General features: G+C 36.0%; 1 protein-coding gene across 12 annotated transcripts in view; it reads right to left on the reverse strand.

The window, feature by feature from the left end:
- Nucleotides 1-14,403, reverse strand: part of afdna (afadin, adherens junction formation factor a) — a 242,910-nt gene that overhangs the window by 106,124 nt on the left and 122,383 nt on the right. For all 12 annotated transcript variants that reach the window (XM_056481084.1, XM_056481075.1, XM_056481080.1 and 9 more), the window contains exons 9-10: nt 14,104-14,198; nt 9,962-10,215 (exon numbers count right to left, since the gene is read on the reverse strand). In XM_056481084.1, the coding sequence (XP_056337059.1) occupies nt 9,962-10,215; nt 14,104-14,198 (349 nt within the window). The remainder of the gene's footprint in view (nt 1-9,961; nt 10,216-14,103; nt 14,199-14,403) is intronic.

Below are 14,403 nucleotides of genomic sequence, written 5' to 3' on the forward strand. Positions count from 1 at the left end.
GACAACTTGATCAAAAAGTCAACATAAGAAACAGGAATTACAACCCTGAGAGAGCTTACTGGTGGAGCTACAGAGAACAGGCATAGTTTACATGTACTAACAGAGAGTCATCATGTAAGAATAAACTATTACTAATGAGGAGGGCTGGGAAAATGAGTGTGTGTTCAGCAATTAATGTGCTCTATTAAACACCTTTAAAACGTAAAGGTAGCATTTTGTGAGGCTAATGTTATTACTCAACATTTGATAGTAACATAGTAGTTAATAATCATATCAAATCATTTTTAATCATATTATATTATATATGTCTTGTAAATATAATTATTCAACAAAAAATGCATTAAACTGATATTTAAATGGATCAAAAAATATTTATAAATGTTACAATTTGCTTTTATTTTTGTTTTCTTTTCAATATTTTAAGACACACAATGCTGTTTCCTGAGCATATTAATAATATGATATTATAAATATAATATAATACTTATATATTTTTGGATGATATTATTAATCAGCAAATTATAATGATTTCTAAAGGATCATGTGGCACTGAATTCTGGAGTTACTGTCAATTGTAATAACATTTTAAAGTATGCCTGCTTTAGTATTTTGATCATATTAATGCATCTGCAGTGAGTAAATGAAGAGTTCAGTTGCAAAAACCTCTAAATGCCGTCTGAAATTTTATTCTAAAATGAGCATTTTTATCAGGCTCCTGTGTGTGAGATCAGTGATTTCACTTTTTTGGCAAAATATATGTCATTTTCATGGTCTTCAATGTCAAATCACTCAACATAAAGGAGGATGAGAATAATGCACATTTTTGATTGAAATTTTTGATGGCACTTAGAGTTTTTTTGCATCTAAACACTTAAACAGGTCACATTTCTTTAAAGATCCAGTAGTGTACAACTAACTAAAACCAAAATGAACACAACACTGCTAAAATATATGATATCTATAATTATAATGGTGTTGAATTTGATCTTTAGACACAAGTTTGAAAACCCTAAACTCTTAATAATCATTTTGAAATTCTGAAACGGCAAAATAAGCAATACCGAATCTTTAAATCATTTTAAAATGATGCAGACTTAAAATTAAAAAGTCAATCGGGACAAAAACAAGGTCACTTCTGAAGTATTTAGAGCCCATGAAATGTTTATGTACTCACCAGCAGCTCTGTGTTTTCCAGTGTTGTATGATGAAGTGTGTGTGTGTGTGTGTGGGAGCGTCACTACTCTCCGCCTGTCTCAAACACTCTCTGAAATGACACAGGCAGGACACACCCCTCTCTAACCCACGCTGAGCAGATTAGTCTCTCTACAACATAACCTTCAGCTCACCCTCTCCTGTCACTCTTTTACAGCGGTTCCCACAGTATAGGCTGTGTTCAACACTAAAATCTGACAGGACTGTCACTGTGGAAGGACATAAAACCTGAAAAACTCCAGACAACCCATAACACAACCTACAATGGTTGTTACAGCCCAGTTGATAAATACAAGCAAGCACACACAACACACAGACATCTAAATACTGCCATCTAATGGCTTCATTATTAACACTTGTGGATAGAGCTGGTCAATATGACAAAAAATATATATTTACTGCAACTTATGGCTTAATTTGAGGGTAGGATTGTGGCTCAGTGGTTAGCACTTTCACCTTACAGCAAGAAGGTTGATGGTTCAAGTCCCGGCTGGGCCAGTTGGCATTTTTGTGTGGAGTTTGCATGTTCTCCTCCGGGTGCCCATAGTAAATTGTTTGTAGTGTATAAGTGTGTGTGTGTGTGTGTGTGTGTGTGTGTGTGTGTGTGTGTGTGTGTGTGTGTGAATGTGTGTATAGATGTTTCCCAGAAATTGGTTGCAACTGGAAGGGCATCCGCTGCGTAAAAAATTTACTGGAATAGTTGGTGGTTCATTCCGCTGAGGCAACCCCTGATAAATAAGGGACAAAGCCAGAGGAAAATGAATGAATGAACTTAATTTGATTGCAATGCAATAATGTACACCTTTTGTAAAGCTGCTTTGAAACAATAATTATTATAAAAAGCACCATTCAAATAAACTTGAATTGAATATAAGTTCTGTAAATGTAATCAGTTCATAGGTTAAATATAAGCAATAACAAATAAATGTTAATAAAATATAAAACACTTTCTAAAACTAAATGATTGCAGGCCCAACACTTAAATAAAATGTAAAAAATGCTAAAAAGACCTAAATGTAAACCTTGCAGCTTTCTCGTAAGGATGTTACAGATGCTTCTGTCTGTATCCCCGTAATGGTGTGTAACATTACACTCACACAAATGATGAAAAAGTATTACATGGAAACAATGCATTTTGTGACACCTCGAAATGAATGATGCTGCATAATACGTATAAAATGAGTTTTTTATTTTGTCCGTGCGATATATTGTAATCAACATTAAACACTGTTTTTCAAAATTGTCCTAAGACAAAAACAGATGATGTTGAATAGTTTTAGGATAACTTTCGTGAAAGATTTTGATCCAGTTTAAATGCTGACTGCAAAATATACATCTAGAGAATGTTAAAGTCAAATTTTAAAGGACTCATCCATTTCAAAATGAAAATGATGCTATTAATTATTCACCCTCATGTCATTCCAATCCCTTGAGACCTTCGTTCATCTTCGAAACACAAATGAAGATATTTTAGATGGAATCCTGGAGCTCTCTCATTCTCCATAGACCGCAATGGTCTCGAGACACTCAAAGTCCAGAAAAGGAACCAAAAACATTTATTTAATGTGACTTCAGTGGTTCAACTGTAATCATATGAAGCTCCAAGAACTAGTTTGAGCACCAACAATGTCTCCCGCATCAGATCAGGGTGCGTGTGTACTACTGCAATATAACGTTTGCATGCTGCGTTGCTGACTCTAATGGCAATATATGGCAATATCTCATACAGCCCATAGTAAACATGCACCTTGACGACCTGACGACATAAGACATACAGTAGGTGAACAAAATTGCAATTCCCTTTTTTTTTTGCACAAAAGTGTTCTTAGAGCTTTATATGATCACAGATGAACCACTGAAGTCACATGGAATGCTTTGACAATGTGTTTGGTTCTTTTTCTGACATTGAACGTCTCGGGACCATTGCAGTCTATGGTGCTCTATGGGGATCTAAAAAAATAAAAATCGAGTGTGTGTGTGTGTGTGTGTGTGTGTGTGTGTGTGTGATCCAAAAATAAACAAATGCCCAAAGGACTTTAAAGACATAAAGATGAGTAATTAACAACATAATTTTATAACAGAATTAATTATGTTAACGTAATGCTTGTGTATAATAAAGAGAATCAAAATAGCAGTTTTTAATAATGTAACTGTGCCTGTTTTTCCTGACTCCACTTCCTGTGCACATTTCGCCACTTTGTGAAAAAACAGGATGTAAAATGGGACATAAATGGGATGTAAAATTTATTTATTTTTGTATATTTTTGGGATATTGTTTGCATAAGCGAGTTAACGCAATAAACACGATCTACTAAAATTATTCATTTATCAATTCATCTATCAATTAATCGATCTATCTAAAAAAAATTCATACTGAGGTGCGTAGGTTTATTTGAATGGTTTATGTGAATCCAGATCTTTCAATAAATGACTGACAGACTCATCTGATTGCCTTTGAAGAAGTCTGATGTGCTTTAAACATTTTTTTTTTTTTGTTAAATGTTGCCATTTGACTTTTTTGGGGGATTTTTAGTAGTATAACTAAATGCGTTTTTCTATTAGGATGCTATTTTATTTAGGAGTTTGAATTGACTGTCATTTTTGTCATTTTTCATTCATTCATTCAATCATTTTCCTTCAGCTCCCTTATTTATCAGGGGTCACCACAGCAGAATGAAACACTAAACTATTCCAGGATATGTTTTACACAGCGGATGCCCTTCCAGCCGCAACTCAGTTCTGGGAAACACCCATACACTCTCACATTCATTTAGTTAATTCATTTCACCTATAGAGTATGTTTTTGGACTGTGGGGGAAACATGCCAACTTCTCACAGAAACCCCAACTGGCCCAGCCAGACTCGAACTAGCAACTTCTTGCTGTGAGGCACATGCCTAAATGGTCCTTTATATATTTTTCATTTAAATGTAAGGTGATTCTGTCAAAAATATCTGTCAATATAATTTTAGTTTAGTTTAGTTTTGTCAAATGAAAATAAGAAACCTTGACAACTAGCAGAAATACATTTTTTTTATTAAAATATGTGACATGGCGAGCGACATGGTGGCTCAGTGGTTAGCACTTACAGCAAGAAGGTTGCTGGTTCGCATTCCAGCTGGGCCAGTTGGCGTTTCTGTGTCCAAAGACATGCGGTACAGGTGAACTGAATAAACTAAATTGAAGTGTATGTGTGTGAATGAGTGTGTATGAATGTTTCCGAGTACTGGGTTGCAGCTGGAAGGGAATCCATTGTGTAAAACATATGCTGAATAAGTTGGCAGTTCATTTCCCTGTGGCAACCCCTGATGATTAAGGGGACTAAGCCAAAGGAAAATGAATAAACGAATGAATGTCTTGAGTGTCCAAAATCAGAGTATACGTCTATAAATTGCCATGAAAGAAAAAATAAAAAAGATCTACTGTATGGGTTTTTGTTTTATATATTTATACAATGCAATCATTTGTCTCGAGACTGCTGCATATAATTTCTTAATGAATGTGTTTTAAGCACATTTAATATGATTAGATGATTCACAAAGAGGTCGAGTATAGACAGGCCTGAACCACCAAAGTAACCAAAACACTCAGCAAGATATTCTTTAATTACCATTCCATTATAGAAGTCAAGATATATATACTTTCACCTCTTATTATAGATCTACACCAGCTCATTTTGACATTTTAGAATCAATATTTTCTTTTAAGAGACTGTAATAACTGTATTTTTGTGCACTTTTATCTTTAAAACTGAAATGATTTATGCGATACTTCAGGAGAAGACCTTAGCCAAGTTAGTAGCTTAAAGTTGAGCTAATGACTTCACTAAAGGGTAGCTAGACTATAGTGTAACTATTTTAATAAGTAGACCAGCAGGCTATAGTTACAGAGAAGCTACCCAAGTCTAAAATTCCACTAAACAACAGACGGTTCATTGTGCTTTATTTGCCCAGCTGCTATTAAATGAAAAACATCAGTGTGAGCTCATCTAGAAAAATCTTAAAAGCAGGTGCTCGATCAAGCCAAACACAATTAAAAAAATAAAAATCGGCACACTTCCACTTTAGCTCTCAAAAGACAAATTTAAACAGACAAGGTTTCAAACTATATGGTCTTCAATAGGCTGTTTTTTCAACCCAGGCTCATTCTGAAAACGCACTGCTATTTACATTTCTGGAGATCACCAAATACGTCCCAGGAGCTATGTTTTTTTGCAGTTATTGCTTTCGCAAATCCACCAGAGGCCGCAGTGTTCGCTTTTAGAGATCTTAAATTTCTCTCGCAAGTGCCATTCGCACCTGCTCTTCTCAAGTAAATCCACCAGAGGCTGCTGTCGACTTATTGACTGACCGATTGACTGAACCACCGTCCTCCTTCTCTAAACCCAACCAATGTTTTCAAAAGTACCACTTGACCCACCCACCTACTTCCCTAAACCCAACCCACAGTTTTAAAAAGCAATCCAGAAAAAGAAAAGCCCTCACCTGATTTTTACCACGTTTTCATATTTTACCACATTCTCACCCTGTTATTTACTTGTTTATTTTATTTTTTGGATTCTGTTTTCATTTTACCCAAAAATCCGCGCTGATGGGCTGCACCCCAGTCGAGCTGGAGCTGAACTCCTGTCGGACAACATCACCAGAATACTTCGCTCTATCTGACTAGTAAGTAAAAATTCACAAAACTCACAATTTAGCCACACAGACTCCTATTCGTCCCACATAAATAACAGTAATGCATACCTAACTAACCACATAGAGACTGTGTCTGTTCCTCGTATTATTAGATCAAGAAACAAACGTACTGTGTGCTCCAAAAATAATCTATTAAGAATTAAACCAGAAAAAACACGAAAAAGTGAAAATACAAATTTCATGAAGCTTGGTCTCCTAAACATCAGGTCACTAGCACCTAAAGCACTTATCATAAATGAAATAATAACAGATAACAATCTTAATGCACTCTGTCTCACTGAAACCTGGCTGAAACAAAATGACTATATTAGTTTAAATGAGGCAACTCCTCCAGGATTCTTATATAAACATGAGGCTCGTCAAACTGGTCGTGGTGGTGGAGTTGCATCAATCTTTAGTGATATTCTTAATGTTAATCAGAGAAACGGACTTATGTTTAGCTCCTTTGAAGTACTAGCGCTTAATGTTGTCCTTCCAAACACTATGCAAAAACCTATGTTATCTCTCGCTCTAATCACCATATATAGACCTCCAGGACCCTATGTCAATTTTCTAAAAGAGTTTTCTGATTTTATCTCTGACTTACTAGTTAAAACTGATAAAATACTAATTGTAGGAGACTTTAACATCCACATAGATGACGCTAACGACACGTTAGGGCTCGCGTTTACGGACTTGCTGGTCTCACTAGGAATAAAGCAAAATGTTATTGGTCCAACTCATCGCCTAAAGCATACACTAGATCTAATTCTGTCTTATGGAATTGAGGTCACTGATGTAGACATTATACCACAAAGTGATGATATTACAGACCACTACCTCTTACTATATAAGCTGTGTTTACCTGAAATTAGCAGATCCGCTCCGATATATCGTCCTAGTAGAACTATTGTTCCATCCACTAAAGATGAATTTATAAATAACTTACCTGATCTTTCTCTACTTCGAAATGCACCCGCAAACGCAAATGACCTTGATGTAGTAACCAGCAGTATGGATGCCATCTTTACTAGCACTTTAAATACTGTGGCACCCATCAAACTAAAAAAGACTAGAGAGAATAAAACTACACCGTGGTATAATAGTCATACCCGCGCTCTCAAAACAGCAACCCGTGCCCTGGAACGTAAATGGAAAAAAACTAATTTAGAAGTCTTTAGAATTGCATACAAAGACAGTATGTCCAGCTATAGGAGGGCTTTAAAATCTGCCAGGGCTGAGCACCTCCGCAAACTGATAGAAAATAATCAAAACAATCCTAGATTCTTATTTAACACCATCGCTAAATTAACAAATAATCGGTCATCTTTGGAACAAAACGTTCCACCGCAAATTAGTAGTGATGACTTCATGAATTTTTTCAGTGATAAAATAGAAGGCTTTAGACAGAAAATAGGAGATATTAAACTTTCTGCACCGCCTTATACTTCAGATCCAGTAAACACGCCTCTGAATCTAAATAACCTACAGTGCTTTAAAATCATAGAACAGGAAGAGCTAGACAAAATTATAAATAGCTCTAAATCAGCTACGTGTATATTGGACCCAATTCCAACAAAGTTACTGAAAGAATTGCTACCTGTTATAGGAGAACCTCTTCTTAACATTATCAACTCTTCTTTATCTTTAGGCCATGTTCCAAATGCTTACAAGTTAGCTGTTATTAAACCTATTATTAAGAAACCACAACTGGAACCCAGCAACTTAGCTAATTATAGGCCTATTTCAAACCTTCCATTTATATCTAAAATACTAGAAAAAGTTGTTTCTGCTCAATTATGCTCCTTTCTGCAGACCAACAATGTTTTTGAAGTGTTTCAGTCAGGTTTCAGAGCTCATCACAGTACAGAAACTGCATTAGTGAAAATAACCAACGATTTACTCTTAGCTGCTGACCAAGGGTGCATCTCGCTATTAGTTCTACTCGATCTTAGTGCGGCATTTGACACCATTGACCATGGTATCCTTATTAATCGCTTAAAGTCTACAGGTGTCCAAGGACAGGCCCTACAATGGTTTAAGTCATACTTATCTGACCGTTACCAGTTTGTAAATATAAATGGACAGCCTTCACAAATCAGCCCAGTAAAATACGGGGTGCCTCAAGGATCAGTTTTAGGCCCTTTACTGTTTACAATATACATGCTACCCCTGGGAGACATTATTAGAAGACATGGGATCAGCTTTCACTGCTATGCAGATGATACTCAATTATATATTTCAACTAAACCTGACGAGACGTCTAATCTGTCCAAGCTAACTGAGTGTATTAAAGATGTTAAAGACTGGATGACCAACAATTATCTTCTCTTAAACTCAGACAAAACAGAATTATTACTTATTGGGCCTAAATCCTGTACACAGCAGATCTCACAACTCGATCTACAATTAGAGGGATACAAAGTTAGCGTTAGTTCTACTATAAAAGATCTGGGTGTCATATTAGACAGCAATTTAACTTTTAAAAATCATATTTCCCATGTCACAAAAACTGCTTTCTTTCATCTGAGAAATATAGCTAAGTTACGAAGTATGCTATCCATCTCAGATGCAGAAAAGCTAGTCCATGCTTTTATGACTTCTAGGCTGGACTACTGTAATGCTCTGTTTGCTGGCTGCCCAGCATCCTCTATTAACAAACTTCAATTAGTACAAAATGCAGCTGCCAGAGTTCTAACCAGGTCTAGAAAATTTGATCACATCACCCCAATTTTATCCTCCTTACACTGGCTGCCTGTTAAGTTTCGTATTGAATTTAAAATATTGCTTCTTACATATAAAGCTCTAAATAATCTAGCTCCTGCTTATCTAACCAATCTTCTGTCTCGCTACAATCCAACTCGCTCTTTAAGATCTCAAAACTCAGGACTTCTGGTAGTACCTAGAATAGCAAAGTCGAGTAAAGGAGGTCGAGCCTTCGCATTTATAGCTCCTAAACTCTGGAATAGCCTTCCTGATAACGTCCGAGGCTCAGACACACTCTCCCAATTCAAAACTAGATTAAAGACCTATCTGTTCAGTAAAGCATACACTTAGTGCACCACTTAGGGGGCTTCCACACAGGTTATGCATCTTGCTGATATACACTGTGAACATCAGCTACGCTAATTATTTTCTTTATTCTCCATTTCCACCTGGGGATACTCTTCCCGAGGCCCTCAGACTATGCAGAGTCACTGATTCGATCCAAGACCAACGACGAGATGATCCCAAGGTTTCCATATCCTGGACCTGGCCGAATCCTGAACAACTACTGCGATGGTCATGGAAGAGTGGAGAACATGAGACTGTTTCCTATGACGCTCCAGAGACAGACGAGTCTTCGCTGAGGTCAGCTTCCAGCCTCCGCCACTGAGACTGCAGCTCTGCACAAGACGTTTGGCCAGCGGAGAAATTAAAATGGTCGTGCCCAACTGAGCCTGGTTTCTCTCAAGGTTTTTTTTCTTCACTTTCGCCTTTAGTGAAGTTTTTTTTCCCTCTCCGCTGTCGCCACTGGCTTGCATGGTTCAGGATCTGTAGAGCTGCGCATCGTTGGATTTGCTCTTCAATATTTGGACTCTCAGTAGTGATTATTAAACCACACTGAACTGAGCTAAACTGAACTGAACTTAAACACTACAAACTTAACTACACTGTTCCTATTTACTGTGACCTTTTATGTGAAGCTGCTTTGACACAATCTACATTGTATAAGCGCTATACAAATAAAGGTGAATTGAATTGAATTGAATACCCTCTTTCTGGAACCATTCTTCGTCAGACTCGAACCCTATCGTTGAGGTCAACTCCTCTCTGCGTCTCAAGTCAGCTGACGTACATGACAAGCTACTGAAAAAACTGGTAACAGCAGGAAAGCTGTCCTTACGGAGGCAAGCGGTCAACTGGTAGCATTTGTTTTTAAATACGAAATGCAGCCATATGTTTCTCTGGCTACATAACATACATTCGCGATCTCCAGAAATATCTATTGGGCCGCGTTTCCAGAATGAACCTGGGTTGAGCTTTTTTTGGATTTGTGCTATTAACAGGGAAAAAAAAAAAAAAAAGACTCACCCTGATTTGTGCCTGCCTTTCATCATGGGCCCGGGGTCTCTTTTGGACATGCTCTGGTCATAACTGGGGTCTACAAATTTGAAAACGTGAGTGGCTCCGAACTGGACGGTCACCCCGCTGCGCAGAACTGTAGTGTCAGCGATCCGCTGTCCGTCCACAAACGTCTCCGCATCCATATTGGCTGGGGTTATAGTCACTAAGCCGTCCGCATGCATCAGGTCACAGTGATGAGGGAGAATCCCAGGCCCAAACAGCTGCAAGTGGATCAAGCAGATAAGACACATTAGCTTCGATTCCATCCACCTACAGTATTTTTATGCGCATTTTGGATAAAAACAGTTGAGGGAAGTGCCAAGATGCGCATAAATTTTGAAAACACGCATAAAAACATATGCACACAACTGAGTAGGATTTAATTCGAAAAGAAAAGATGCACATAAACTAAAATGAAAACACTAAAGAACAAATTGCATTTCTGGATGGAAACATAGCTATTGTCATTTTTGGTTTGTTTGTTTAGATTTTTGTTTTATAGTAAAGCGCTGATTTTGTCATTTAACCCCGTAGGTCTCCTCTGTCACCTCTGACCGAAATGTTGTTTTTGAAATGTTAAAAATCACAGCTTTATTGGAATTGTACGAAAGTTTGTGATTTTTTAAAATGTTTTTGCAATGTATACATTAAAAAATTGGGGTCAAGATTTGAGCACGCAAAGTGGCTATAAAAAAAAAAGTCACACTTATTTTCTTTCGGTCAAAAGTGACCGGTCATAGGAAATGAATGGGAAATTTATATAAAAAACGAAACCTCCGATAATTGTGAGAATTTATTTCTTCTCAAAATTGTTTTCGTAGGGAAAGTCTCTATTCTGATAAGAATTACTGCACTAATTAAATAATCATTTAAAAAATACAATTGTACTTAAGAGTGAAATGACAATATTTATTGCATAAATATTATTTTTATCCAAATCCTCTAAAAATGCAAAAATAAATAAATAAAAAATTCATATTAAACAAAGTTGTTTAAATAATTTGTGCTTAATTGTTTAAATGATTTGTGATCTTCAGTTACTTTTGACCAATTGGACTACAAGTGTGATTCTGTTTTCTGGAGACAGAATAAATAAATGTGGCAGTGTTTAGTGTATCATTATTTTGTATATTTTATTATTCATTTTCTTTTGGGACAACAGGGAATACACAATTCAGTAAAATTGCTTTAGCAATGTAAATTTACCAACATACATTTTTTAATTAGGTGAAAGCAAAAAAAAAAAAAAAGCATGCTACAACAATTAAAAATATTGTACTGGGTCAATAACATGTTCAGGCAGACTTGATTTATCAGTTCAATACATTATTTCTGAGTGAGCCAATGTTAACAGGCTGTTGAAATGAAAAAAATCTGTTTTTCTGCTTTTCATTTGGGCCAATTGAACATTTTAGATGTGATTAGTCACTAGAAAACTTTGAGTTTGGGCAGTACATTTATTTTTTTACAGTAAACGTTATACCACGCATTACATAAAAATTCAACAATTAGACACAAAACATTGATCTGACCTGTTCTAGTTTATTAACTCTTTAAACGAAAGCAAAACAAACAAAAAACTATTGACTGACTAAAGGTCAAGATGATTCAAAGTACCCGGATGAGCCTGTGCTATTAGTCTTGGCGATTGTTATCTCAGAAAAACATATTCCTAAATAAGGAACGTCATGACTGTCCAATCAGAATCAAGTATTCAAAAGAGCTATGTAATAATTAGTTATAACATATTCACCATGTAATATCGGCAAAAAGGTCAATGCATTTTAAGTCGGTTCAAGACTCTGAGCTTTATTTCTTTACAGATCTTATACTTGCACAGACATATAAACACTAAGAAAAACATGCAATGCGTAACAACAAAAAAATTTTGACTGAAGGTCAAGATGACTCGAAGTACCAGGATGAGCTTGCGCTATTAGTCTCTGCGGCTGTTATCTAGAAACAACACCTTGAAATGTTGTGACTGGACAAATAGTAGGGCTGGGCAGTATCGAGTTCATCTATATGAACTCAATGCGATGCGGGATTAGCCAGTATCTTTCTTATCAATATGGTTTGAGGCCACACGTGCAAATTCTGCGCAAAACAGAACACTCCAAGGTAGCACGCGAGCTCCACTTACACAAATGAATGATTCACTCCCCGAGTCATACAAAAGAATTGTTCAAAATGATTGAATCATTCAAGAACGACCCATCACTGACGCGACATGGAGGAACATGCAGTGCCGGTGTTGTGTCAAAATCACTCCCCCTCGCGTGCACGCGCATCACACAGCGCCTGCAGCTGTCACAGCGGTTTATCACAAACCTTTTATCGATCATTTTTTCCCACAATTGACAGCAAGAACGAACATAGAAGCCTTTTTAAATTGACAAGCAGCACCTGAATGAGTTCAAAAGAATTAAAAAGGCCAGAATGGGACGAATTTATACCACATTTTGAAAGTGAAACAACCGCATATTCACTGATTACAAGTTCAGTATTTATTACACAACGGTCTCTTCTTTACATTTACATTATAACACATTTAGCTCTGCGTTCTGCTCTGTTATAATGACTGTTTACATTTACAGGTATTTGCTTAACCAGCATTTCATCACAGTACTCTGAAACAAATTTGTTACTGCTCATATCTAGTCTATTTGTTTTCATCTCCTTATTTAATATTTAGTAAAACAAGTTTAGTCAAAACAAAAGAAATGTGTAGGATTTTTTACATGGAGTTAAAGACTTCTCTTTAGATATCTTGGATATGTGCACTGTTTAATAATTGTGTACAATACATACATGTAAATGTGTAACTACAAAACATATACAGCTCATTTAATTGTTGTTTATAAATCAGACAACTGTGGCATACAGGATTACTTATAACACTGTAATTGTGACATAAAATACTGTTTCATATTTACATTCAATGTGGTTCTTTTCTATCCTACAATACTTTTTGTTGTGTTACTATTTAAGTGTGTTTCTTTTTTGCTCTGACAATGAAGCTGTTTTCTATGGTTCTGCTTACTTTGTTATTTGCACAACAGCACAGTAGTGCTGTGTAGAGTAAACCCTGTACTGTATTTATTAAGATTTTGTTTATAATTTGAAATGTGCGCAACTAATAGTTTTAAGCAGGAGAAAACCTGTTCTGTTTTTTATTTATCAAAGATTTTGTGCAGCTGTTATTTTTTGTGCAGCTGTTTATTTGTAAACAGGGAGGGAAACCCCTTTGTTTGAATTATATTTTGCTTAAAAATTGTTTAATTAAGTTTTAATAAAGGCTTTAACTCTCAAGTAACCATTTATGGGAAAATACTGGATATAAATTCAGAATTATTAGCCCCCCTGAATTATTAATTTCTGTTGAATGAAGAGAATATTTTTTTCAACATTTCTAATCATAATAGTTTTAATAACTCATTTTTATTAACTGATTTATTTTATATTTGTCATGATGACAATAAATAATATTTGACTAGATATTTTTCAAGACGCTTCTATACAGCTTAAAGTGACATTTAAAGGCTTAACTAGGTTAATTAGGTTAACTAGGCAGGATAGGGTAATTAGGCAAGTTATTGTATAACGATGGTTTGTTCTGTAGACTATTGAAAAAAAATTGCTTAAAGGGGCTAATAATATTGATTTAAAATGGTTTTTAAAAAATTAAAAACTGCTTTTATTCTAGCCGAAATAAAACAAATAAACTTTCTCCAGAAGAAACAATATTATCAGACATTCTGTGAAAATGTCCTTGCTCTGTTAAACATCATTTGGGAAATATTTAAAAAAGAAAAAAAAACAAAAGGGGGTTAACAATTCTGACTTCAACTGTATATCGTCATTCCCCCTAAAAATACAGAGATATGATTTTTGTCCCATATCACCCAGCTCTACCAATTAGAATCAAGTATTGAAGAGAGCAGTGTAATAATTAGCTATAATGATCTAAACTATGCATGCATTGCATTTTAAGTGTAGAAGGTGTGGAGAACATTCAAGACTATGAGCTTTATTTCTTATACTTGCACATACAGATACAATAAACACCAAGAAAAACATGACATGGCTTCTTTTAGAGTTTTGATTACCTGAATGTTCCCATCTTCACTCCGGTCAGATCCAACCTCAGTAACGCTGTGCTGTAGTCTGTAGAGTTTGGGTTTGTCCCTGGAGTCGGAGCCATCTGCAGATCAGCCACACAACAGTGAGACGCACATTTGTGTTTTCTGCTTTTCACTCACACGCTATTCAGAAAAAAAAAACGCAAGCATGTGCACGCCTGCACAGCCTATTACAGTGTCACTTCTGCGCTTTAGGCTATGTAATTAAAGACACGTAAAACTACATGTTTCCAAATCCGTCCAGTCAATGGGTTCACTAAACTACAG

This window comes from Danio aesculapii, chromosome 20 (assembly GCF_903798145.1).
Source record: "Danio aesculapii chromosome 20, fDanAes4.1, whole genome shotgun sequence".
In the NCBI taxonomy this organism is placed as follows: domain Eukaryota; kingdom Metazoa; phylum Chordata; class Actinopteri; order Cypriniformes; family Danionidae; genus Danio; species Danio aesculapii.